This window comes from Podarcis vaucheri (assembly GCF_965113315.1).
Source record: "Podarcis vaucheri genome assembly, chromosome: 11".
NCBI classification, from domain to species: Eukaryota; Metazoa; Chordata; class Lepidosauria; order Squamata; family Lacertidae; genus Podarcis; species Podarcis vaucheri.
In genome coordinates, this window is record NC_138749.1 from 56020655 (window position 1) to 56048069 (window position 27415).

At 40.4% G+C, this 27415-nt stretch overlaps 1 protein-coding gene across 2 annotated transcripts in view; it reads right to left on the bottom strand.

Moving 5' to 3' along the window:
* Positions 1-2814: 2814 nt before the first annotated feature.
* The window catches only part of LOC309542697 (hippocampus abundant transcript-like protein 1), a 44925-nt gene continuing 20324 nt past the window's right edge, over positions 2815-27415 (bottom strand). The window contains exons 6-12 of one of the 2 annotated variants that reach the window (XM_082241602.1): positions 23438-23647; positions 21527-21640; positions 19668-19739; positions 17387-17499; positions 15528-15625; positions 13023-13180; positions 2815-3208 (exon numbers count right to left, since the gene is read on the bottom strand). In XM_082241602.1, coding sequence (XP_082097728.1) covers positions 3005-3208; positions 13023-13180; positions 15528-15625; positions 17387-17499; positions 19668-19739; positions 21527-21640; positions 23438-23647 — 969 coding nt within the window. In that variant the 3' untranslated portion in view covers positions 2815-3004. Of the gene's footprint in view, positions 3209-10841; positions 11219-13022; positions 13181-15527; positions 15626-17386; positions 17500-19667; positions 19740-21526; positions 21641-23437; positions 23648-27415 lie in introns of those variants that run through there. The other variant, XM_082241603.1, reaches the window with a different exon arrangement.

Genomic DNA, 27415 nt, shown 5'->3' on the forward strand with positions numbered 1-27415 from the left:
CACTCCTTGGCAGCAAATTCCACTGTCGAACAGCTCTTACTGTAAGGAAGTTCTTCCTAATGTTTAGGTGGAATCTTCTTTCTTGTAGTTTGGATCCATTGCTCCAAACCGCCAACCTTCTGATCAGCAAACCCAAGAGGCTCAGTGGTTCAGACCACAGCGCCACCCTCATCTCTAATCATGCTGGTAATGTTTTATTGAATGCTCTCACTCCAACCTCAAAGCACTTTCCTATACCTTATATAGAGCAGGCACTTCTCCAAAGGTATGTTATTCAGCTGCAAAGCTTAGAGCAAGTTTTCATCTTGCAACTGTAGGCTGTCTTGTGTGTGCTGTAACAGGGAAACACAGTATCTGGGTCTAAGGCAGGGATTGGCAAGGTTTACCGGCCATGGGCCGGATCACTCCCACAGAGATTATCTGTGGGCTGGACTGGTGCAGCATGACGCCGGAAATCGCTTTTGTGCATGTCCGCGGCACCAGAAATCGCACCTGTGCAGAAGCAATTTCCGGTGTCTGGACATGCACAGACATGCACAATTTCTGGCGCTGCTTGGCGAGTCCCCGCACCACGCTGGTTTAGTGCAGCGTGCGGGGGACTTGCCAAGCAGGCACCTCGGTTCGTGGGCGGTTCGCGGGCCGATAAAACGGTCTTTGTGGGCCGCACATTGCTGACCTCTGGTCTAAGGCATCAGCAGTGAAAATAATGGACACAGGCATTTCTGGCTTCATACATATTGAGACTTGCCAACTGAGATTTCTGAGTTGTAGACATGGAGAATCATCAGCACTGGGATGCATATCACCAAATGAACTCTGAGCTAGTTTAGCCACAAGATAATCAAAGCGAGGGGAAGAATGCTTGTGAAATGCGGCAGCACGGTAACTTGTCTTCCCTACTTCACTTTGCAATTAGGGCCAGGGAAACAGCGAGTCGTTCCAGGCACTCAAAGGTTACTTCTTCTTAGACCTCACTTATACTGAGAGACCTACACAATCTTGTTTTCGTCTTCGGAAAGCTCACTGACAGCTCTGAGATCCCCTGTTTACCTGATACAGTGGTGCCCCGCAAGACGAATGCCTCGCAAGACGGAAAACTCGCTAGACGAAAGAGTTTTCCGTTTTGGAGGTGCTTTGCAAAACGAATTTCCTATGGGCTTGCTTCGCAAGACGACAATGTCTTGCGAGTTCCTGCTGGGGTTTTTTCCCTCCCCCCCCTTTTTCTAAGCCGCTAAGCCGCTTATCAGCTGATCCGATCAGCAGATAAGCCACTAAAAGCGCTAATCCTTCAATGGGCTTGCTTCGCAAGACGAAAAAACCGCTAGATGAAGAGAATCACAGAACGGATTCTTTTCGTCTTGCGAGGCACCACTGTACTAGTTATGCTGAACAAAAGTGTGAAGGGAAGGGAACAATTGTTACTAGCAAAGCAGTTGTGACTGCCTCATCCTTACAGATGTATCAGTGCCATCATAGGGGTGTAGGGAGAAAAGAAGTTCAGGGTGAAGATGATAAATTACTGTTATTGTTGTTGTTGTTGTTATTAATTACTTATACCCCACCCATCTGGCTGGGTTTCCCCAGACTGATATGCAGTAACGCATTAGCCAAGAATGTGCTACAAATAATTCAAACTCAGCTTCAGTATTGGAAGAAAATATATGGAATAAAAATAAAACCACGCTTGTAGTAGGTATATAGCATAGGTTGCAAATTTATTGTGCATTAGGAAGCTTTTTAACTTAAAAACCAAACTGCATAGTACAAAAGGTTTGTTATCTTTGCTTAAGGCGGAACAAGTTTCAAAATATATATATATATTTATTTTGTTCAGTCATTACACAATCCTTTATAAAAGCTGTATATCCATCACCATCATTACATTTATAAATACAAGATTTACACAGTACCTTATCTGGAAAAAGTAAAACTTCTTACAAATATCTACATATATTCAATACATATAAAACATTCTTAAGAGTACTTGGTTAGTTTGTGTGTGTGTAATGGTCCATTTCCACTGCCGCAAAATACATAGAAATCTGTGCAATTTAATAAAATGTCTCTAAAAATTATAACATGATACTCTGTGGAAACTAAACCATCTTTAGGGCCTCTTTGGGAGAGGCATTTCATAATTATAACCCAGGAAATTCTTCCGAAGTTTGATATGATGGCTAAATAAGAGTTGGTAACAAATGCACACTAAGTAGCAGTTAAGGCAGGAGTGAAATTAACAGGAGAGGGAGTGCTTCATACGGCAGATAAAAAGTGATAGATGATGCAATAAATACACACAAGTAAATGTAAATTGCCTCAGCATCCAGTTAATTAGCCTCTATGTCAAAACTGGCTACATTGGTGGTGCTACCTAATTCAGTGAGCATTACTAACCATCAATGAAAGTACATGTGCCCTTTTAAGGTTTCCAAAGGAGCTCCTGACATACGGGTTAAGAGTCCTTGGGAATGAGGGTTGAAAACTTCAAAAAAAACCAAAACCCAAATCTATATTCAACGGCTGAAATTCTCTTAACACTTCTAACACAATATTCAATTTACCAGGCAGCCTATTAATTAGAAATGTAGGAACATAATGGCGAAGGGTTTTTGTTATCTTTATCCGTCAGTAGAAGTAACTTTTCTCTGATTGGTCTGCTCACAGTGAATCTGTGTACTCAGTAAGTTCCACTTTGTTTGAAGGTTTTCCAAGATACTGTGTGTATTCCATATTCTGTCCGGTGCGGGGCTTGATAGCATTTCCAAATCAGATACATAAAAATAACTGCGTTGAATTCTTATTTTTTTTAGGGAAAAAAAAAGAAAAGTGGTTAAATCCGTCCCGACGGGACATCCATGGACACCAACATAGCAAACCTTAGGTGAGTGAAATGTGCAAAGCTTCTGACAAACCAAAAGCTCACTTCAGTCCTGCTCTGGATTCAGAGCTCAGTGCGTGGGTTTGCTTGCTTGCAGACTACATGAACATTAGGAAAATCTAGCTCTCACACGCTGCTGTCCTGCAGCAATGGCTCAATGTCCTCGTCGCTGCCTCGGTCGGGGTTGGTGCTCTGTATGCTGCTGATGCTGTTGGTGTGCTTTCTGGTACTGCTGGCTTTACTGTGCTCGGGGATGAATAAGGCAACCAGAAAAGCGAGGAGGACTGCACATGCTCCAAACAGGAATGGCGGGCCAGGAATAATCGAACTCTGCAGAGAGAAAGAAAGGAGCCACAATGAACAGGCTTACGGGGAATAACTCAGGCTGTGCAAAGCTGGGTCCAAGCATTCCTATTTGCCTACAGATATCAGTTTTTAGTCAGATTGCTGAACTGATTTACCAAGGAGAGCAGACGATGCGGAGGAAATCCAACCTCAAGGACACAAAGGTTGGGTAAGGAATAAAGCTTGGGTGACACCTGTTTGTAGTATACCTTAGTAAGGCTAGGAGACCATTCCTACTATTGCGGAGTGGCAGGCGAAAATGATGGATTACGCGGAGTTAGCCAAACTGACCAGCAGGATTCGGGATCAGGACGATCAGAAATTCCAAGATAACTGGAGTAAATTTATTGTATACTTAAAAGAGAACCGTAAAAACTTAAAATACATTCGCAGGATTGAAGTAATTCCTACAATGTAGATAAGATGTAAAAAGTTAAAATACGCGATTGGATTTGATAAGGGCGCTGAAGGGAAGGAGGGAAGTCGCAAGCTCGGCATAGCAAAAAGGTTTATATGTTGAATAACGTATTGTAAGAATGACTGTGTAAAGAAAATAATAAAAAATTATTGAGGGGGAAAAAGAGAGTACTAAATAAATATATTGGAATATATACTGGAATGTATACAGTGGTACCTCGGGTTACATACGCCTCGGGTTACAGATGCTTCAGGTTACATACGCTTCAGGTTCCACACTCCGCTAACCCAGAAATAGTACCTCGGGTTAAGAACTTGACTTCAAGATGAGAACAGAAATTGCATGGTGGCAGTGCGGCAGCAGCAGCAGGAGGCCCCATTAGCTAAAGTGGTGCTTCAGGTTAAGAACAGTTTCAGGTTAAGAACGGACCTCCGGAACGAATTAAGTACTTAACCCGAGGTACCACTGTATTGGAATATATATTGGCAAAACAAAAAACAAAAAACAAAGGAAAGCTAGGAGACCAGAGATTTCGGTTGGCCTTGGCATCTACTCAAATATTTGTGGCTTCCGGGCTTCCGGTGCGAGCGCGGCTCCCGCGGCAGGCGAGGGTTTTTTCCGGTGAGAAAGCCCTAGCTATTCTGGCCGAAAAGGGGGGTTTTTAGGGCGCAGAAAACCCCCCGACGAACCTCTGGAGGGTGTCTAGAGGTCTAGGTTCCCGGCGGCGTCAAAGCTGTCCGCCTGGTCGCCAGATAACCTCTGGAAGGAGGTGAAGAGAGCGACGGTACGGGCAGCAGACAATCGGGCAGCCATTGCAGCGGCAGAATAGCGAAGCCCCGAGCCTGCAGGGATTAGCGCTCCGCTCTCAATACAAAGAAAACCGGATTTGCTACTTAAGATCCTGAGAACTGGTGATTTAAAATAATAAGAAAGCCTCCGGTTAAAAAGGAGAAGATTCCGAGTTCAGCGGTTTGTCTGGCTTCAATGAAAAAGACGCAGCGCTGATTGCAGAGCCAAAAGTGAAAGTAAGCTGCCGCTAGCGGCTATTGTAACTGTCTCCCCTGTGTTTGTTTGGATTTGTGCCAAGTTAAAAAGTAACTTTCTTATAAAGAAAAAGAAGAAAGGGAGGAACAAAGGGGGAGCAGAGAAACTGTGAATTAAAGATCCTCAGTAGCTACAATAAGTGAAGTTATAGGAAACAGAGAGGACTATTGGTGAACGCTTTTGCGAAGAGGCTACTAAGTTTAAAGAAACTTCGACGCCATATTAACTGGAAAGTAAGAAGGACCTCCGACGCCATATTAAATTACTTTAAAGTACTCTCAGATAAGGGGGAAAAGCATCTGAAGGTTCCCCTTTTTTGTTCACCACTGTTTTTGTTCACTTTTTTCTCTCTAAATTTTTGCTAAGGACTTTAAATAAATGAGAGTCAAAGTTAAAAATTAAACTAAACCAAAATGAACAGCTGGAAATAGGCAGTGTGGAATATGTTGTAAAGACTATCTCTCCCTAAGTTGGAAGAGCTATCCCCCTAGTGGCGGATGTTGGTGGAACTATCCTTTCAGTGTTTTAAACCAATATCAAGCTGAAACTTAGAAGGAGGTAACTTAGGCTTTGAGAAATATTTATGTGATAACTGTGTCGGAGAGATACCTCCTTTATTATTGGATTACATCTTTGGGATTACTCAGTTTTAATATTAAAATTTGAACTACATTGGATCATATTGGAAGTGGTAAGCTGACTGTAACTTGAACTAAGGACATTGCCTTTTGGATTACTCAGAATATAACTAAAGTTCTATCTGTTTAACGCTCTGGATGGATTAGCCCGAATAGGGGCAAGAAGGTCAGCTGGACCAACCTGATTTGGATTAGCCCGAATAGGGGCAAGAAGAACGTGGACAGACAACTAACCCCCTCAAATTGGCAGGGGAAGGGACAATAATTAAGATAATATCTAGGACTTTGAGGTGAAAGTGTAAGGAAGTTGTGTTCTGCAATTTTTGTGTCTACAGTTTTTAGGCGTTAGTTTTTTCTCTTTTCTCTGCTCTTTCCCCTTATACAGGTGATATCTCCTGGTTTTTGGTGGTCAGGTTAATAGTGCTTAACAGTATATAATAGTGCTGGAACTATAACTACACAGGAAAACACAGTTTACATATTTGTTATCGAAACACTGAGGAATATGTTGCACACACAGAAAAAAGGGGGAGAGGGGGGGACCCCAACAGACAGGAGAGCTTCAAAACAGGAAACAGAATTTAGAACAGAAATATTGAAGATGTTTGCAGAAATAAAACAAAGCGAAAAGAATTTGGAGATGAAGTTAGAACAGGTAGATAATAAAATAGGAAAAATGGATAAGAAGATTGAGGAGACAGTCAGTGAATTAAAAGGACAGATTAAGGAGGTCTCAAGGAGAGTGGATGAAGGATTAAAAAAGACAAAACAGGAAATGAAAGAGATGAAAAGGGAAGAGGAGAAAATGAGAAATGAGATTGCAGAACTAAACAAAATTCAAGAAGAAATAAAGGACTCTATCGCAATGAATGAACTGAAACAGAGAGAGGTTAATTTAAGGCTGAGGCAAGTTCCAGAAATGCAAAACGAAAATATAAGAGAAAGATTAATAAAAGAAATTGCGCAGTGGATGGAGCTTCCGGAAGAGGATTTGGCAGTGACAATACAGAATGCCTACAGAATGAAAATTAAGTCAAATAGACTAAAGAAATTCCCAGGCGATTGTCTAATTACTTTTAAGGATAGAGAGATGAGAAATTTGATTTTGCAAAGGAACAGAGAGAAGAGACTTTACATTGACGGGAATTACATAATTATATTTAAAGACATTCCAATAAGGCTGTTGAAACGAAGAGAAGCTTACAAACCACTGGTGCAACTACTTAAGAAAAATAAGATCGATTTTAGATGGGAATTCCCGGAGGGTGTCTCTTTCTTTTACAAAGGAGTTAAAAGAAGATTGTTAAGCCCTGAGGAAATAGGGAAATTCACAAGAAGATACAAAGAACTACAACAAGGAGAGGAAGAGATTAAAGGAGCAGAAGGAGGACTAAGAAAGAAGGAGGAATCTGAACTAGGTGAAGAAGAAGAACAGAGCGGAAGAGAGTCGGACGAAGAGGGAGAAGAAGAAGAAGGAGAAGAGACAGAAAGACCTTAAGTTTAAATTCTTAAATCCAGATAGTGGCAAGGAGAATGACGTTAAAATTATGGAACTGGAATATTAATGGAATGAATAATAAGAAGAAACGGAACGGAATTGAACGTATTTTAAAGAAGAAGAACTTGGATATCATATGCTTACAGGAAACACACGTGGCCAAAAAACACAGGAAGATCCTCATCAATAAAAGGTTAGGGAACGAATTTGTATCTTCAGACAAAAAGAAAAAAAGAGGGGTGGTTTTATATATTCAAAATAAAATTGAGTCCCGCCAACTATTTAAGGATGAGGAAGGAAGAATAATAGCGGCTCAGATTAAATGGCAAGGTGAAGAACTGATAATTGTTGGAATCTACGCCCCAAATGGGAACAAGATAGAATTCTTTAGATTATTGGAAGAAAAATTATTTGAATATATGGATAAAAAAATTATAATAATGGGAGATATGAACGGCGTGGTATCAACAGAAATGGATAGATTGAGGGAAACAAAGAATAAAGAAGGGAAGTTGCCAAAGACTTTTTTTATGATGATTAAGAACTGTAACCTAATTGACATCTGGAGATTTAGGCATCCGTTAGAAAAACAATTTACGTACCATTCAGAACCAAACCAATCAATGTCAAGAATAGACCAAATTTGGGTGTCGAACGAATTAGTACCAAGAATCCAAAAAATTGAAATACAGGCTAAAGTTATCTCAGACCACAACCCGATTAAGATGGAGTTAAAAGGATTCGAAGAACGGACTTTCAGATGGAGACTGAATGATAATCTTTGGGACGACCAAAAATTTGTTGAAAAAATACAGAAAAAATTGTCAGAATACTTTCAAGATAATTTAGATAAAGGGACAAAAATGAGTGTAGTATGGGATGCATCCAAAGCAGTGATGAGGGGTCTATGTATTCAACAAAATGCATGGAAAAGGAACAACAAGGAAAAAAAGATAAAAGAGATCTTGAGACAAATTACGGACAACGAACAAAAATTGATTAAAAAACCTAATAATGAGAAGATAAGGCAGGAAATAAAGGCTCTACAAACCCAATTTGCAATGCTAATAAATAAGGAGGTCGAATGGAATATAAAAATGCTAAGACAAAAAAATTTTGAATTTGCAAATAAATCTGGAAAATGGCTTGCTTGGCAGGTAAAAAGAAGGAAAGAACAAAAACTAATTAACAAAATTGAATTAAATGGGGAAGAAATTACAGACCCGAAAGAAATTAGGAAAGGGTTCGTGGACTTTTATACACAACTATATAGGAACAATGAAAGGAATAATAAGGAGAAAATAGAAAGATATCTCGAAGAAAAGATGTTGAAGAAGATCCCGACAGACCAAAAAGAACAACTTAATGCCCTAATATGTAGAGAAGAGGTAGAAGAAGTGATAAAAGAATTGAAAAGAGGGAAGGCACCGGGCCCAGATGGGTTTACATCAAGCTATTATAAAGAAATGAAAGATAAGTTGATAGCCCCGCTGACCGATGTAATGAATAACATCTTAAAAGAAAAGGACATTCCTGAAACATGGAAAGAGGCTTTTATTACAATAATCCCAAAACAAGATTCGGACCCAACACAGATTAAGAATTACAGACCTATCTCCCTATTAAATACGGACTATAAGATCTTTGCCGGCGTTTTAGCTAAAAGATTAAAAAAGATATTATCAAAAATCATACATAAAGACCAAGCTGGTTTTTTGCCAGGAAGACAAATAAGTGATAATACAAGGAATATAGTCAACATTATTGAATTCCTTTCCGATAGGTGCGATAAACCAGCAAGCTTAATTTTTGTAGACGCGGAGAAAGCGTTCGACAATGTAGTCTGGGACTTCATGTTGAAAAACTTGGAGGTTATGGAGGTGGGACAGGAATTTCTGAATGGTATAAGGGCAATCTACACAGAACAGAAAGCAAGACTGATAGTTAACAACGTCATTTCTGAAGATATTAAAATAGCTAAGGGAACAAGACAGGGATGCCCCCTTTCGCCACTGTTATTTATAGTGATTCTGGAAACCTTACTAAATGCAATAAGACAAAACAGACAAATTAAAGGGGTCACATTAGGGGCTAACGAGTACAAGGTTAAAGCCTATGCAGACGATGTGGTTTTGACTGTGGAAGAGCCGATAGAAAGCATAAAGGAGAGTTTGGAAGAGATGGGGAAATTTGGAAATTTAGCAGGATTTAAATTGAACAAAGGGAAAACAAAAATGATTGTCAAAAATTTAGACCAAGATAAGATCGAACTACTGCAGCAAAGAACAGGGATTGAGGTAGTTAGAAAAGTTAAGTACCTGGGAATATGGCTTTCCGGAAAGAACATTGATTTGTACCAAAACAATTATACCCCAGTTTGGAATAGAATAAAAAAAGATATGGAGACATGGGCCAGAATGAAACTATCTTTCTGGGGACGAATATCAATGATTAAAATGATGGTGCTCCCCAAGCTGTTATTTTTGTTCCAAACTATACCCATAATAAAAGGCACAAAAGATTTCAAAGACTGGCAAAAGGTGATCTCAAGATATGTCTGGGAAGGGAAGAAGCCCAGAATTAAATTCAAACTATTGACTGACATAAAAGAAAGAGGTGGCTTCTCCCTACCAGACATGAGGTTGTACTATGAGGCAGCATGTTTGTGCTGGATAAAAGAGTGGGTAAAATTAGAGAATAATGAACTTTTAGACTTGGAAGGATTTAATAACAGACATGGGTGGCACGCCTACCTCTGGTGCGACAAAAAGAGGGTTCACAAGGGGTTTAGCAACCATGTTTTCAGAGGCGCTCTAATAGAGGTTTGGGATAGATATAAAAACATATTAGAACCCAAAACTCCTCACTGGTTATCTCCGTTAGAGATAATGGGGGTAAAGAAAATCAACATGAGAGGAAAGTGGGGAAAATATGAAGAAATGGTGACAAACGAAGGAGGAAAGTGGAAAATAAAACCATATGACCAGGTCAAAGTTTTTACATATGATTGGTTGCACTATTTTCAGATTAACGAAATGTTCAAAAAGGAGGTGAAGGAAAGGGGTTACGAGGAAAAAGAGTCTAGGTATCAAAAGGAGATAGTGAATAATGAATGTAAAAATCTGTCGAAAATGTATAAAATACTGTTGGAATGGAATACGAAGGACGAGGAAGTGAAATCAGTGATGGTCCAGTGGGCAAGGGATTTTGGATACAATATCCAATTGGAGGATTGGGAAAGGTTATGGAAGGTGAACATAAAATTTACGGCCTGTACGCTTTTGAAAGAAAATATGATGAAGATGCTTTACAGGTGGTATATGACGCCAGTAAGGCTGGCAAGGATGTACAAGATAGATAATAAATGCTGGAAATGCAGACAGACAGAGGGGACATTTTACCATCAATGGTGGGAATGCAAAAAAATTAAAAAATTTTGGGAGGAGATTTATAACGAAATGAAAAAGATGCTGAGATATACCTTCGTTAAAAGACCAGAAATCTTCCTATTGGGTATTGTAAGAAAAGATATAGAAAGAGAGGACCGTAAACTTTTTCAGTATGCGGCAACGGCCGCAAGAATTGTGCTAGCACAGAGATGGAAGCAGGAGGAAATTCCAACGGTGGAAGAGTGGAGAGAAAAATTGATAGAATATGTAGAATTGGATAAATTAACAGGGAAAATTAGATACACAAAAGACCAAAAGTTTATTCAAGACTGGGGGAAATTTGTGGGGTATCTGGAAAACAACTGTGATGTAAATACAACGCTGGTGGGTTTAAAAGAGGCACTGTAAAGAATTAACAAGTATTGTCGAATAGAAATAATGAAGGAAGGGAGGGAAAACGGCAATATGTAAGAACGGAATGCGTATGAAAGGGAAAACTACGAATGATTGTCAGTAACGTTGAAGGAAGTCCAAAATGGATAAGAATGTTATGACATGGATAAAAATGTATAACTGGTTGGAAACCAATAAAATTTTAAAATGCAAAAAAAAAAAAATAAAAAAAAAATATTTGTGGCTTCCACTGCCCCGCATCCTCCCTGACTCAGAAGAGGGCCGAGATCTCTTGTCTGACGTCATGTACAGTGGAGGCAGCACTTAGAAGTGGGGTTTCAAATACCATCCAAGTTAATCAGAAAACAACCCACGTTTGTGTCTCACCTTGGCTTGAAGGCTGAGAAGAGCCTGCTCAAGGAGGCAGCTGAAACATGCAAGATTGCCTGTCCAGAACCTGCAAGGGAGAAGCTGGTCCACAATTGAGAGTGGCTGTCTGAACCACGGGATTAAACTCAAGCATGCCGGCCTACCCAGCTGCTCAACTTGATCGGACTTACTTTTGAGTAGACATGTCCAGTACTGCAGTGTAAAAGGATTACACCCGTATCAGCCCTGATGAAGAATATGAAACTCAGGCACTTGTAAAATGTTTCGCTCGAGAGCCTTTGTCGCAGGCTTCAGCAGTGCATACAGCACAAAACGCAAATTATCGAAAATACAGGACTATCAACGGAGGTGCTTAATTGGCCATAACCTTGTGGAAATTCTGACAACCCTGTTACAAAGCACCCCAAGCACACAAGCAAAGAGTAAACTACATAAATATAGATTAACTGTGGTGATGAGGCTGGGTGGGCGGGTACAATGAAATGCCCATTAAACATAGTCGACAAACACAAATGGCAAAGTAAACGTTCAGTCTCAGTATTGTATTTCTCAAAAACTTTCAGCCTTAGTTCATAAAGGATATGGGCATTATCTAAAGAATCATTTTTTTCATGGAACTGAATGCAATCTCAGAAGAGGCAGTTTTGGAGTACAGTGGTACCTCGAGTTACAAACGCCTCAGGTTACAAACACTTCAGGTTACAAACTCCGCTAACCTGGAAGAGTTACCTCGAGTTGAGAACTTTGCCCCAGGATGAGAACGGAAATTGTGTGCCAGCGGGGCAGTGGCAGCAGCAAGAGGCCTCATTAGCGAAAGCACACCTCTAGTTAAGAACAGTTTCAGGTTAAGAACGGACCTCTGGAACGAATTAAGTTCGTAACTAGAGGTACCACTGTACTGTGAAAGCATTCCATGTACATACTTACTTCGCCAAAACTTTATTAGGCATTACAAATATGGGCCATCATAAAACATCCATATATAAAATTTGAAAATATATACAAAAACAGCCATGTAAAAAATGCAGTAGCGAGGATTTTCATTAGAGTTTCTTCCCGCTAAATCACCACTCTAAGAGATACTATTGACAAAAACTCAGCCACCGTTGCTGTTAATTCCATGTACATAAGGAAGTTCCAATGTCCCTACAGGCATTTTTTTCAAAAAGCAAGGCAACCTTCACAATAATTTCAGGAGTGACTGGACAAAATAGAGCAACGCCAGAGCAATTTTTTGCAGGGTGGAGGGAGAAGTTCCACCACATGAACAGATGTTGTTCTGCTCATGCAGTGGTTTCGATGTACAATTCATGGGGAATAATCATTTAACTGGTTCTGGTAGTTTGTTCTTCAAGGAGGTGTTGTGTATTTTAAGCAGAGGGTCTCATTTACAGTTGTAAAAACCAAGCATTTACAACCTGAATGGACTGTATGCTCAACTGGCACTATTTTAAAGAAATTTCAAAAAATAGGTTTTTAAATAGAAGCGGTTGGTACAGAATTGTTTTCTTAAGTAGTGGAAGAGGAGAAATTTGTGGTGTGTAACTTGCCACAGCTGTACAACACTGCAAGGAAATCATATCCAACTACTGGCAGACCCATCAAGCGATATTCCAGTTGTAGATTTACTCCATGTTTCACCCTCTAAGAAGACATGTAGCCTAAAAATGGCTATCTTGTATATAGTTGGATGCCAGAAGATTTCATTATGTGAAATGTTACGTAGACTTTTACTCGGTACCTAAATACAGCAAGAAAAGCATATATAACATGAGGTTCACCTATGGGGAGGGCGGGTTGCTTTGCTTACTTGTTATGTATGTCTTTCTGTGTGGATGTATCAATGTTATAACGTATTTTAAAATGTTTAAAATAGGTTCTAAGTCGCTGGACAACTTTGTTTAACAAGTGACTAACAAGTCTAATAATAATATGAACAGCATGGGTTCTTACCAGGAAATTTAACATCACAAATAAGTGGGGTGCCTTGATCAAGCACTATTAAAAGTTACGATTTACAATAATTTACCTCATCGCTTGGATCCTGCATTGCTTTTTTATCAGGATCCGGGACAGGCGCCAACTCGGTGAGCTCCACATGGAACAGAAAGAATATGAAGCCAAAGAGAGCAGGACCAAGACCATTGCAAAGGCCTCTGATTCCAGTTATTATCCCCTGGACAACACCTGTAAAAGAGCAAGAGAACAGGAGAAATAATTTCCATGAGCTTGACTCCCGTTCTAAAATGATGCAAAAACTGGAAAGCTTACCGTTTAATCACTGTACCTTCAGGCTATCCTGCAGGCTGGCCTTATTTCAAACTGATCAGTTTCAATAAAATAGTTTAAGGAGGATAAACTGAACTTTCCTTGTTCCAAAATGACTGAATTAGTCTACTTGTTTCAATGAAGGAAGAGGAAAGTTCTGACCCAGGGGTTCTCAAATTTTACTGAAGCCCACCAATCACAAAATGGCAGTGCAAGAGATGAATGAACCGCAAAATGGTGGTCGGCGGAAGTGGAGTTTGGCATAATCAGCTGGCTGGCATCACTTTCTATCGCCCACATTTAATCTTTGGAAAACATAAAATTTTTTGCTATAGCATTTTCCTTGAGGCAATGTCCTCCATACCTCGGACTACAGTTTCCCTCAGGCTAAATACAGACAACTTGCTCGGTCAGTCTTGTCACCTAGCTGCCTCATTTTAGGCAGAATTTGCTGATGCAGAGGCCTTCCCCTTCCCATCTCTACATATTGCTCAAAAATATTCACACACCCATCTCCTGTCATTCCTTCTCCCAGTCTCCTTTAACATTCAACTTGTACCTTTCCCACCCCCAGTTGAAGCCCAAGACCTCACCATTCCTTGCATCCCTCCTCTCTGGGTCCTTTTACGATCACTTCTTCCACCTATTACTGCTTTTGTTTCTTATCCCTTTCATTTCTATTCCTGGTTTATTTCTGAATAATTATAATAAAGATTTATCTTTTATCTGTATCTTATTTCCTTCAACACCTCCTCCAGCCATCGCTGCTCAAGACAAACCTTCCTTCCATCCCCCTTTCCTAAACTTCTCTCTGTCTCCCGACCACCTTTACTTAGCATGAAATGAGTCAGAACTGGTCTGATTAAAAGGCTGTGTGGCATAGTGAGCAGATGGGGCGGGCAAGTGTGGAGGCACTGGGCAAACTGGGGCACAGAGGCCCACCAAAAAGTGGCCTAAGGCGCTCTGATGGGTTCTGATCCACAGTTTGAGAAACACTAACCTGTCACATGTTCAAAACACCACTAGAGGGTGTTAACATCAACTTCCTAACTGCTAAAAAATACAGTACTTCAAAGGATTCTTAATTGAAAAAAGAGGAAGAACTTTGGGATTTCTTCGGCTGTAACTTGCACTTACCCACTCAGATTACTTTTAAAAGGTCATGTTTTCTCATGGCAATGCCAACAAATTTAGCCCCATTCTGGGCAAATCAGCAAAAACTGTAGATATCCTACACAGGAAAGGGAACCAAATCTGTATGCCCTGTTCAGATAATCTCTCACACAGAGCCTGCAACTGGGCCAAGAAAGAGGCTGGGATAACCAACTGCAAGATTCTCACATTCCTGCTGGCCCTGTGAGACCAAATTTGCAAAGAGTATATTTTAATTAGCCATCACTAATACTGAACAGTTCTGGAAACAAGGCTCAGCTACAGTCAAAGTACTTTTGGAAGAGAAAAATAATCTACCACAATCAACCTTCCATGGAAATTGTACCAAAGTCTGTGTACAAGTATAATAATACTTGTTATTATTATTACCTGTCCTCAGAGCAGGTCCTCAGAGCAGATTATAAAATTATAAACAGTTAAAATGAATTAGTGTTACAGGAATTAAGCCGGTCCTGTAAACATGTGTCTCAGGTGTCAAAGACCAGGGTAAAATTGTGTGTCTTCCGCATAAAAAAAGAATCATCATTTGTGAAGATCAATAATACCACCACTTGCTTTGTCTAGAGTACTGTGAACATCCAAAAGCAAATTGTTTTCTGAAGCACAGGTACATGTTTGCATGCTGGTGTTGGAAAGAAAATAGCTCTATGGAAGATGCTTCACAGAACATGGTTTCCTAGAACATAGGAGCGTGGGGCTGATAACGCCATGGTTGCTGGTTTGATCCCCTCATGGGACCACTACGTATTTGTGCATTCTAGGGGGTTGGACTAGATCTGGGGTAGGCAGCCTAAGGCCCGGGGGCCAGGTGTGGCCCAATCACTTTCTAAATCCGACCCGCGGACGGTGCGGGAATCAGCGTGTTTTTACATGAGTAGAATGTGTGCTTTTCTTTAAAATGCATCTCTGGGTTATTTGTGGGGCATAGGAATTCGTCCATTTTTTTTTTCAAAATATAGTCCGGCCCACCACAAGGTCTGAGGGACAGTGGACCGGCCCTCTGCTGAAAAATGTTGCTGACCCCTGGACTAGATGACCCATGGGGTCCCTTCCGACTCTACAATTCTATGAAAAACAAAATCACTGTACTCACCTTGTTGGTCTGAGTCTGCATTTCGTGACACAAGAGCGCTGATTGCTGGGAACGTAATACTTGACATAGATGCTACGGCTCCAGCTGCCCACATCATCCTGAGAGCAAGACACAAAGCAAAGCCATTACGTCACTTGTAACGAAGGAGCTATGCAGAAGCAAAAACTAGCTCTCCAGCTATTGGGGTACCTTGTTGGAAGCGTTAGAATTGTAGTCAGACTACATGGTACAGTTGCCATGAGGGTTTGCAACATTCCAGGGGAAGTTTATTATCCCACTAGCTGTGATTTTTAGCAGCACTGAAATGGATCAGGACGATCAGTTAGCATGTTTCCCCACACCAGTAGCGGCTGCTAGCGGAGTCCATAGTACTCAGAAGGTGGTGCTCATTTTGCACAATAACTGTGGCTAAGTACCGTATTTTTCCGTGTATAAGACTACGGTTTTTTTTACCAAAAAATTAGGTTTGAAATTCGGGTTCGTCTTAGACACAGGTAGTGATGAGGGGGTGTTTTCTTAATTTGGAGTCCCCCAAAATAGGGAGCGTCTTATACATGGGGGAGTCTTCTACACGGAAAAATATGGTAAGTAATTGCTACAGCAGGTGAGTATAACATACTCTACAGGAATGCCAATGCCCGTATAAAGAATCTTATCATGTACAAGCAAGAGCCTTCGGGTAAAAATACAGCACAGCAAGGCAAAACTGGACAGTAGTTGTATATTTCCTGAAGTTAAAAAGCAGACATGAATCAGACCAGTATGAAACACTCACAAAGAAGTGTGACAACAAAGTGAACTTGCAAGTTAGGTGGAAATCAATATGATGGCTAAAGGAACGGAAATATTTATCCATTAGTCTTAACACAATGCTTTTCAGTGTGTGGCTTGGGACCCCACTCATTGCAGCCAGACCAAAAGAGGACCACAAGAGCTTTGTCCTGATTAAATATTTGGGCAATCTGATGATATTGTAATGTAGTGCAGTATTGGGTCACCTCTTCGTATGGTCTTAATTTTAATTGGCCCTGCTCCTCCTTTAGGAGCTGCTGGTATGTCGCCAATCTTCCTGTTGTGTTTTTCTTTTTGACCGATATCACTTCCAATGGTGAAACCCACCATGGGGTTTTCAGTTCTAACAACCTTCTATGTCTCACCCAGACCTTATATAACGAATATCTAATTACATGACTCAGAAATTTTTATGCACCGCCGCTTTATTGTAAATTAGATAGGCATGCCAGCCATATCTGTTGTTCCATCCCTCCAAGTCTAGAATGTCATTATTATCTAATGTAATCCAGTCTCTGATCCAACTAAAACTAAAGAGCTCTACCACCATACAAATATAGGGGATGGTATCCAATGAAGTAGATCTATTAGTATTCCTCCCTGCATATCCACTAAATCTGTTCTGGGTTTTCCTCCAACCCTCCAGAGCAGATCTGGGGAGGGAGTCGAAGGAATCTAGGGAGAGAACGGGAGAGGAAGGGAACGTTCCACTGCACAACCAGAAGTTATTGCGCTAATGGAATTACTTTACGGGATACTGCCCTATGAAAAGATTTAAGAAGTAAGTCGACGAATGCACACGGGGACTAAGGATTTTCAGATATGAAAAGGCTGAGGAATACTGGTCTAGAAAGTTCAGATCAGCACTCGGGGAAAAACCCCATTTTTTTTTAATTAATCAAAGTATTTCTACATTGCCATTACTGATCCCACTGCCAGCCCAAACAGGCACCCAAGGTGACTTGCAGCAATTTGAAAGATAAAAGTACACCCAAGAGTAAAAGAATTAGAAAGAGCACTGAAGCAAATAGGCAGAGACATGGCTATTCTGCAATTACTGCACTTACCAAGGTTGGGAACCAAATCCATACCAAGCCAGCTGGAACATCTGAAAGCCAAGGCCAAGGAGCACAGTATTTTTGTTTCCTATAGACCTCATTAGGATACTGAGAAAAACAGTCTACAAAAAAAGATAATAAATAATGTAGGAAAAAGCTTTAAAATTGGATAGTTCTCTGTATATTTCTAATAAAAACATTTAATTACCAATACATGCATTTTTTTAAAAAGATACTGTTAGAAGCACAAAGCTTCAAATTAATCACTTACAGCGCAGTTGTATAAATATCTACTCAAAAGAATTAAGGGCTTTAATTCCACCCAGTGAAACCACAGACAAGGCAAAATTTGAACTGGGGATTTCCTACTCAAAAATGCACGTTCTGAACTGTCTCAGGGGTGCCCTGCAGGCCATTTGTGACTTGCCAGGGGCCAGCAAACTTTTTCTGCAGGGGGCCAGTCCACTGTCCCTCAGACCTTGGGGGGGCATTTTTTTTTTGGGGGGGGGAATGAACGAATTCCTATGCCCCACAAATAACCCAGAGATGCATTTTAAATAAAAGGACACATTCTACTCATGTAAATACACGCTGATACCCGGACCGTCCGCAGGCCGGATTTAGAAGGCGACTGGGCCGGATCCGGCCCCTGGGCCTTAAGTTTGCCTACCCATGAGCTAAGGGATCCAATTTGGGCTGTGGATCCATTTTCCCCAAAACATGCCCACCCATTCACTCATCAACTGACATGACTGGCGACATAAGCTGATTGGCAGGAAGACAGGGTTAAATCCAGCACTGGCTGCATATCCTGCTCTCAGTAAAGGATAGATAGTAAGATTCTCTCATTAGCCGATGAGTAGGGGTTAAAACCTGCAGAGTTCTTTGCAACAGACCACAGGGGTTGTCTGAAAGCATCCACAAACAGGAGGTGATGGGGTGGAGGGATGGCTGGAAAAACACTTTGCCTTTAAAATCACTCGCTTGTTGCAACTGTTGGGACTTCAAAGCACATCTCCTGACATCATAGTGATATCAAGGGATGGACAGGTGGTTGGCCCGGAGCTCCTATCAAATTTGGCCCAATGGGAAGATCCGCCCCTTCCCTAGCGCTTCCTCCAATAGTTAATCGGAAAAATGATTTCATGAGTATTCATGTGCATCCTTCCTTTCTGGCACTCCCAACCACTGCAATTTCATCCCCCATCCCATTTTTATGACCGCATTCTTTTCAGTTATGGACTGCTAATCCCTAACTATGCAGGGGATCTAGGGGAGGGCAGGCTCTTAAGGCAGCCTCACATCAAACAGATGTCAAATTGTGTGCGCAGCTCTCGGCCCTAAATGAGTCTTACTACCCAAGGCAGACAAGGCAGACATTTGGTAAAGCATTTATACTATACAATACAAGCAACTCATGTGAAAAGGAGAGGGAGAGGACTTCTGAGTAGCAGAACTCCAGCTTAAAAATGTTCTCCAGGAAACCAGTCAGATACCTTTCCCGCACCAGCCCAAATACCATTTTATTATCCCAGGATTGTTAGCGCTTTTAAACTTTTTAATATGGACCCTAAGTGTATCAATGTTGTTCAGACCTGGAGTAAAAAAATGTTCTCCCTGTCTGCATCAAACTTTAAACAAGCACACCATTCTATTGTAGCTAGAAGTTCTTGCATGTTGAAAAGGTGCTGGAAATGTAACAACCTTAACAGAAACCAGGCAGGGACACCTTTATGCATAAAGATCCCTCTTTTCTTTTCTAGGAATATAGCATTAGGCAGCAAACCATACATCTCATCTAGGTTCATTGTATATTACATATTAAAAAGTTACAGGCTTGGTTGAATGTTCAAGAACTGTACAGGTGAAACTCGAAAAATTAGAATATCGTGGAAAAGTTCATTAATTTCAGTAATTCAACTTAAAAGGTAAAACTAATATATGAGATAGACTCGTGACATGCAAAGCAAGATACGTCAAGCCTTTATTTGTTATAATTGTGATGATTATGGCATACAGCTGATGAAAACCCCAAATTAACAATCTCAGAAAATTAGAAAATGTTTCATGAACGAAGTTTTCTTCCTCCCAAAGAATGTCAAGACTGTTTTTAATCACCTGTGGTCTGCAAGAAGGCCACAAGAATTCAGTCACAATTTGCGCACCTCTATCTCAGCCTCCCCACAGAACACATTATGTACTTAATGTGCAAATCACTTATCACCCTGATCGTTAATATTTGCCTTTTATTATGAGCTGTCACCTAAGACATAGGATTGTAAATGCTTACCTGTGCAACGATAGATAGAATTCCTATCACAGCTATGAATGCTGCAATGCTGGCATACTCAAATTTTATCACCTGCAGATAACACAAAAACAATGCGTGTAAAGTTCAAAGAAACAGTAAGTGAAGAACAATTACATTTATAGGCAGCTTACAAAACTAAAGCAACCCAGTACAGTAGATTTTCATACAGTAAAGACTGGAAGGTAAAGTGATTTCAGAGGTGGAAATAAGAGTTGGGGTGGGGAAAGGAAGATGGCAGTGAAGACTAGGTAAAAAAATTGTATCAACATCCAGTCAAATATAGGTCATGACATTAAGGTCATATTTAGTATAAGACTATAAATTGAACTCTCTTACGGGAAATAAAAAGAACCACCAACCTATGTATTATGGTTCCATATTTAAGTCATGCATTTTCCTTCGTACTCACTGAACTACACTTGGGGGGGGGGGGGTTTGCATTATCAAGAATGCCCAGGTGTATACAAGATCACAGCCTTACAGCAAACATGCAGGAAAACAAACTGCTATAGGCCAATTCTAATTTGACAAAAGCCAATCTAACTTTTCCATTGGTGTACTTTTTATTTTCTACCCAGTTACATGAGCCAATCCTCTGTATCCTGAACAAGCTACTGGATATGTCTATCAGCAGTTGCTGCTTAGGTCTACTTTTTAAGCCGCAATCAAACATTATGTCTACATATGCAACCTAAGATGCTGTGTGTATCTCCCATCCTCTTGGTGTGCCTTTATCATTTTCTGGTCTTTAATTTTATTATACTAATAAAGTATGCCCCCACAGATCTGCTAGTTTGGAACAAACACATCAACATAAAGTTAAATGCATTGTTGTCACATATGCAGTTCTCTGCATTTGGATCATTATTCATGCATATTAAGCTTTTTCTTCTATCTAAAAGAGGAGCAGAGAGGGTTTTTCATTTATTTTTATGCAAACAACTTATATACTGCTTAATTAAAATCTTCTCTTAAGTGATGTTCAAGGAAGATTTGAGTGTTCTGCTCATTTGCTTCGCCTACCAGGAACAGAAAGTCTTGGGCCTTTATTTTTGCCTAACAATAATATTGGAGATTATTCCAAGCTTGTTTTGTTTTACAAATACAGAAACATGCCAATTTAGAGCAGAAACTGGGTGTTTTCAAATAGTTAAGAAAAAACCCAAACGGTTTGGATCCTAACTCTTTGCCCTGTCAACAGGAGAGCCATGCTCATGGAAGGGATCCTTTCATAAGAAAAACAAAATGCTGGGATCCATCCCATATAAGTTTCAGAACAAAACCCATATAATATGGTACATGTCAATAATGCCTATGACCACATCCCAAAAACCCCTTGTTATCTCAAGGCCCAGCTTGAAACTTTCTTTTGAGTAGAAGTTCCCAATATGGAATCAGAAATTACCTTTGAACTTCTTGACCTACTTTTAAAAAGGGGTGGGTGGGGATCTACTGCGATAATACAATTATTAGTCATGCAATCTGGATTTTTGGCACTGTGCTATTTAAACAGCTTTGCATTTTTACCAATGACTGGCATTTTGAATAAACTCTAGATTACACTGTTTAATTTCATTAACTGCTGTAACTGTATGGCACAACTGGTTTATAGTTTTACGAATTTGCTTTCATTGTATTTTTAGCGATTTTACTACTGTGTAAACTTCTTTGCTATTTTCTTCAGAAAAAAGTGTTACATATTTTTAATAAATGCAACGGCTACATACTATGTACATGTTTGATACTTTCAAGGCTTCATTTGTTCCCTGCATGTATTCTTAATTTATCTATCAAGAACAACTTGTACAATATTCAAAAAAATACCTTAAATTACTTACTTGTCTCAAATATAGGAAAAAGCTAGAATATTGGCCAGCCTCAGGCAGGTAAGAAAGAAAGACAGTGATGCAAGTCAGCAAAATTGTAGTATCTTTTCCAACTCTTCTCAAAGACTGTCAAAAAAGTAAAGCAAGTCAAAATGAAACTTCTGAAAAGGATTATTACATTTTTCGCAGGTGATATTTTTCGCTAATGAGTGCATTTGTCAGAATATATTCCATCTGTGGTTTGCTTCAAAAAAAACCTTTCTCCTGTTTTTGAGTTTCCATGATAATTTCCTAATGCTGAATTTAGATGGACCTCTGTTCAAATTCATAAAAGTAATGTTGACTAAACAAATGAATAGCTTGATTGTTCCAAAAGCCTGATTCTATTCTGCTCAGTAACAAAGGCTCCTAAGTCAGTGAAGTTCGGCTATAGCAACCACTGATGTTGTTGTTTCCTATTCACTTCTTCCTATATATCAGGCATGTCCAATGGGTAGGTCGTGATCTACCGGTAGATCACTGGACATCTGCAGTAGATCACTGGCTCCTCCCAAAGAAGCTGAACAACTGTGGCTCCCCTTAAAAAAGCTCAAAATTTTACCTCCTCCCTGAAAAAACTCAACAACTTTGACCTGAACCCCCCAAAAGGGGGTAGATCATTGACAGTTTTTAACTCTATGAGTAGATCACAGTCTCTTGGGAGTTGGCCACCCCTGCTATATACATAAAAATGCAATGCTGTTGACATGCTGCAGTTCAGGTGGCTGCCAATAGGAAGCCACACCAACTCCAGCATGGTGACAGAGCAGAACGCAGGGGGGCAAACAAGCAAAATTGTGGGGGGGGGGGAGGTAGACAGTCTAACTGAGCTGTTTAACAGAGGGGAAAGTGCTTCAGAGAGCAGTTTGCCAACCCATTCTCAGAAGTGCCTCCTCCCTTTGCTGAACACAGCTGCAAGGTTTAACAAAGGGAAGAAGGTGCTTCAGATAATGGTTTGGCAAACCGAACTCTGAAGTGCTCCCCCCCCCTTAAAAGCTCATAGGGCAAGCTGTGCAGGGAGGGTAAAGGAAGGGCGGTTTGGCAGGGTGACAGCCCCTAGTCTTCCCGTAAAATAGCATTGGAGCTGCTAGAATGATTCTTAAAATTTGTGGTACTCAGGTTGGATGCATTATACCTTCAGGGTACAAGGGTCTGAGATCTCAGGTATATTACCTGGTGAGTACCTTCTCTTGGCTTGTCTAGTTCCCACATTCCTACAGTTGCATTCTTTAGGAATAGAACAAACCTGTACCAGTAAGTACAAGGTTCCATCAGAGTTTTATCATCATTTAGATTGTACCACCATGATTAACTGGTCTACCATTATAATTAGGAAAGTGCGGCAAGTCAGAGTTGTTCCTAGACATGGGTGAGGGTTCGAAGAGCTACCATAGGCATATATAATGAAATTCTGATTTAGTAAATGAATGAAAAACTTTGCTGAAGATGCATGCGGCCATGAAGCATCTTATAGTACTTGGACAGGACTTTTGGAGATCCATGTAGTTCAACCCCTGGAATGAAGGGTTATGCAATGTAAGATACAGCTTCCACCAGCCTCAAATACCCCTAGCAAGGGCGATCCCACCGCTTCCTGAGGCAGTCTGAACAGATCTTACCATTAGGAAGTGTCTCCTAATGTTTAGCGGCAACTTCCTTCTCTGCAATTTCTACTGCTTGGGGCTAGTCTTGGTGCCTGGTGCAACAGAGAAAAGGTCTACTATATCTTCTCCTGATGAGGCCTAACTAGAACATAATGAAGCAGAACTATTACTTCCTATAATCAGGACATTATGGTTCTGCTTCTGGAGACAGCATTAGATTTAGCACCAATATCACACTGCTGACTAATAAAAGAGAATGAACAAAAAACCAATAACTTACTGCAAATGGGTCTGCTTGTTCCCATGATATATGGGAAGGTGGCCTCATTTTTTCAGGTAGGGATTCTGGTACAGCGAGTAGAATGAAACATATATCTACAACAGCCACCACCGTAGCAATTAATACAACCAAGTTATCGCCATATAAAGTAGACAGGTGTGCTCCAATGGCAGGACTAGTTACCAAACTGGCTGCGAATGTTGCAGATACCTAAAAAGAAGATATTGGATTTTACTGCTTAGTTATGACCTCATGAGCAACTTAACATTCCTCACCAACTGAAACCTGAACTATCTCAAATGGACTATCTCCCAAATCCCGATTCCTGCAACAGAGTACCAGAAGAGTGGTATTCAATGAAGCAGTTTTGTTGTCACAAAGGTTTCTGTATGCTCAATGAAACATTGCCCACTCTGCTCCGGCATGGCCTCCCAAATCTTCTCCAGAGGGCTGGAGGAACGCCCAGAAGAGATTTATGGGGAAGGAGAGGGAGGGATGTTCCGGTGTGCAGCTGAAGTCTTTGTGCTAAGAGAACTACATTTTGTGTACTGCCCACATCCTTTTCTGCCACCATGCATTTTGACAGAAATATCTACCTACTAAGGTGAGCTGCTGAAATTATGACATTAACAATAGCTATACTGAAGACTCTTGAGCAGTGTTCCCCAAACTAGGCTCACCATCTGTTTTTTGGACTACAATTCCCATCATTCCTGATCACTGGTCCTCCAAGCTAGGGATGATGGGAGTTGTAGTCCCAAAACAGCTGGAGATCCACGTTTGGGAAACCCTGATCTTGAGGATAGGCATGAAGCTTTGCCAGGCTTGATGTTCTAACAGAAACATTAAGAAGCACCATCACAACGTCTACATTTCAGGTGCCGAGGACCATACCAAACATTTCTTTCCATGGGATACATGAGTGCAGCACAACTAAACTGAGCTGGAAAACCAACATTTTTTTGGGGGGGTGTACATATCTCTTAGATTCCACTTTGCCTTTATGACCTATTGGCAATTGGAGGAAGACAGAAAATTGTATCCCAGAAGCCTAAAGGCATTAAGAGTTTTCAATTATTCTACTTACACATTGGGTGCGCGATTTTCAAGCTGCTTTATAACTATGCTCATTTTTATTTTAAACTGTTTGGGGCTAGTTGCAAATAGTGTTTTCCACTCTAACCTTTGGCTTTCTCTGAATAGTTAGGGGATTAAAGTAGAAAGGCAGGGGACCAGTTTTAAAAATACATAATAAATCTAGCAGCCCTAAGCAACTAGACTGCAACATCTCAGAGCATTTATAGAACAATTTATCCCCCTTCTGTCTCTTGGTAGTATCACTATTTCTTATTCGCAAGTGTGTTTAAGATTGTTAAGCCACTGACAAATGCTTGTATTTTATTCTTTATACCGTGCTCAGTAGAGTTTTATGCCCTTAATAATAATGATGGTAATAACTTAGGTGTCAAATCTGATCCATCTTTTTCAGATTCAACCCTCTACCCAAGAGTTGGCACTTTTCATTCTTTTATATTTTTGAAATTCTCACTATGGCTTCATCGTTCCTAAATTGGATTATTGCAATGCTCATCTTTATGGCCCTTTCAGCTGTTTTAAGGTATCTTCTATTCATAATTCTGCCACCTGCCTCATTTGCTCTGCACACAGCTTCAATCACATCTTCCACTTTTCTGTTTTATATTGGATTAGTCTTTCATTTCACATTTACTATGAACTTCTTGCCTTTAAATGTATCTACTCTTGTACTCAGCTCTATATTTTTTCCCTAGTTTCTTTCCCTCACTCCCTTTATGTCTTTAACTTAAATTTTGTCAGGACTAGAATTTATCCATCCTCCTCAACACCATCCCTTTCGCCAAGCTATATGATGCTGCTGTGAACTGTTATTTCCTACAGTGGTTTATCTGAACACAGCTATGCAGGGATGTAAACAGCATTTTCTGGGCCTAATACGCTGCATGCAGTTTGGACACCCTTCACCATACCTAGTCAACACTTGGATTGAAGATAACTCGGAACCCAATTTTATTGCATATTGAGTTTCAGGATAATCATATACATAATAAATTAGTTTAAAATCTCTGCATGTTTTCACACACACAAAAATCATTATACAGATCAGCCCTCCCATACCTGGTATGCTCCAAATGTTTTAGACAACTCATATGAGCCCCAGTCAGCACAGCCAATGCTCAGAAACGGTGGGAGTTTAAGAATATGACCTTGAAATCCTACAAGTCTACCAATATGTTACATTAGCACCACTGAGTTCAATAGGATATAATCCCACCTAGATAACTTGCAACCTAATCAAACCATTTCTATTTTATCTAATTTTTATACTAAAGAGGCTACACAATATTGCACTAGTTTCAAAAGGAGGACTTAAATAAGCAAGGCTAGGATTAACTTATTTTTATCTTGCGATTCATCCTTGTACTTTATTCTTCCCACCCCACTTTCCTCCCATCCTTCCTTCCATTATCTAACCCATTTCCCTTCCTCTCCGTTCCCCTCCCCTCCCCACACACTGACACACACCCTCTCTGTCTGATCCACGGGCAGCAGTGTTCGGATCCAAAACAAGCAAATACACACAATTGCACAGTGCAGCAAATGTGCTTTCACTATGTTCGTGAAACCCCTCCTGCCTTGTATCTATCTTCTGTATGCACACACTGTCTTGTTCATCCCCTGCTATGCAGCTGACTGGTAGACCATGCCTAACTCCAGGTCTTCCACATCAATATCTGCCACTTGGTGGCCACGTTTTAAATCTAGAGGGAAGCTGGCAATGAGATCAAATTGCATTTGAACTACAACTATTTCTATTTCATTGAACTGTTGAGACAGTAGCTTTTTAACACTAGTGGAGGTTGGGGGGGAAAGAGGCGAACATTTAGCCCAAGGTTTCCCAAACTTGGGTCTCCAGCTTTTGTTGGACTACAACTCCCATAATCCCTCACTAGCAGGACCAGATGTCAGGGATTATGGGAATCGTAGTCCAAAAACAGCAGGAGACCCAAGCTTGGGAAACCCTGGTTTAGCCAGTGTGCTAAAACACAGAGACTCTGATAGTTAATGACTGGGAGGAAGCTGGCACCCGAGGCTAAAAGAATGGCTTGGTAAACTGAGAAACGTCAGACAACAACCCTGAGAATGTACCTTAACAGTACACATTACACTTATTTTAAAAGTGTAAAACAGTACACTTATTTTAAAAGAAATCTGGAACTATTTTTACGCCACAAAACATGTCTGCTCAACAACAGTGAATCTGTCAGTCAAATCTTACAAGAATATTCTAAACTTATTAATTTATTTACTATTTGTATTTGAAACCATCACTAAATGGTTCCAGGGTGGGTTTCAAACACATCACAATTAGGCTCAGTGTATAATTAAAATCATATAATAAAACCACAAAACCCATCAATATAAGAAACTGCAAGGCAGCAGGTCTAAAAGTCGCACAAAAAATTGTCTAACAGATGCCTTCCTCCTTCATCACCACTTCAGCTTAACACTTCAAAAATGTTTTTAGCAAGGTGCAAGATATGTAAGCACTCTATTTTTCAGGGGTTGCCATGGTACTTCTGTACTAATGAAGCAGCAGAGGAAATGACTTCATAGAAGACCGCATCCAAGGAGCATTACAGTATCTTGGCAATTCAGGGTTGTATCTAACACAATCACAAGGGGACTTCCTCTGTCTCCTTACAACCCCACCCCAATTTGTTCTAGGGGTTCAACCAGCACACCAGAGAGAGGATGCACATGATGAAAAGACATCCTGCTGCTCAGGTGGAAGTCCTTGCACTTTTAGGATGGCTTCATTGGATGCAACGAAGATTGTCCACTATGAAACTGCCATCCCATAGTAACTCACCTATCACTATTCATTACATACTGCAAGGGGGAAGCTGGGCAGTGGTAATACCTGCGTTGCTGTTATGA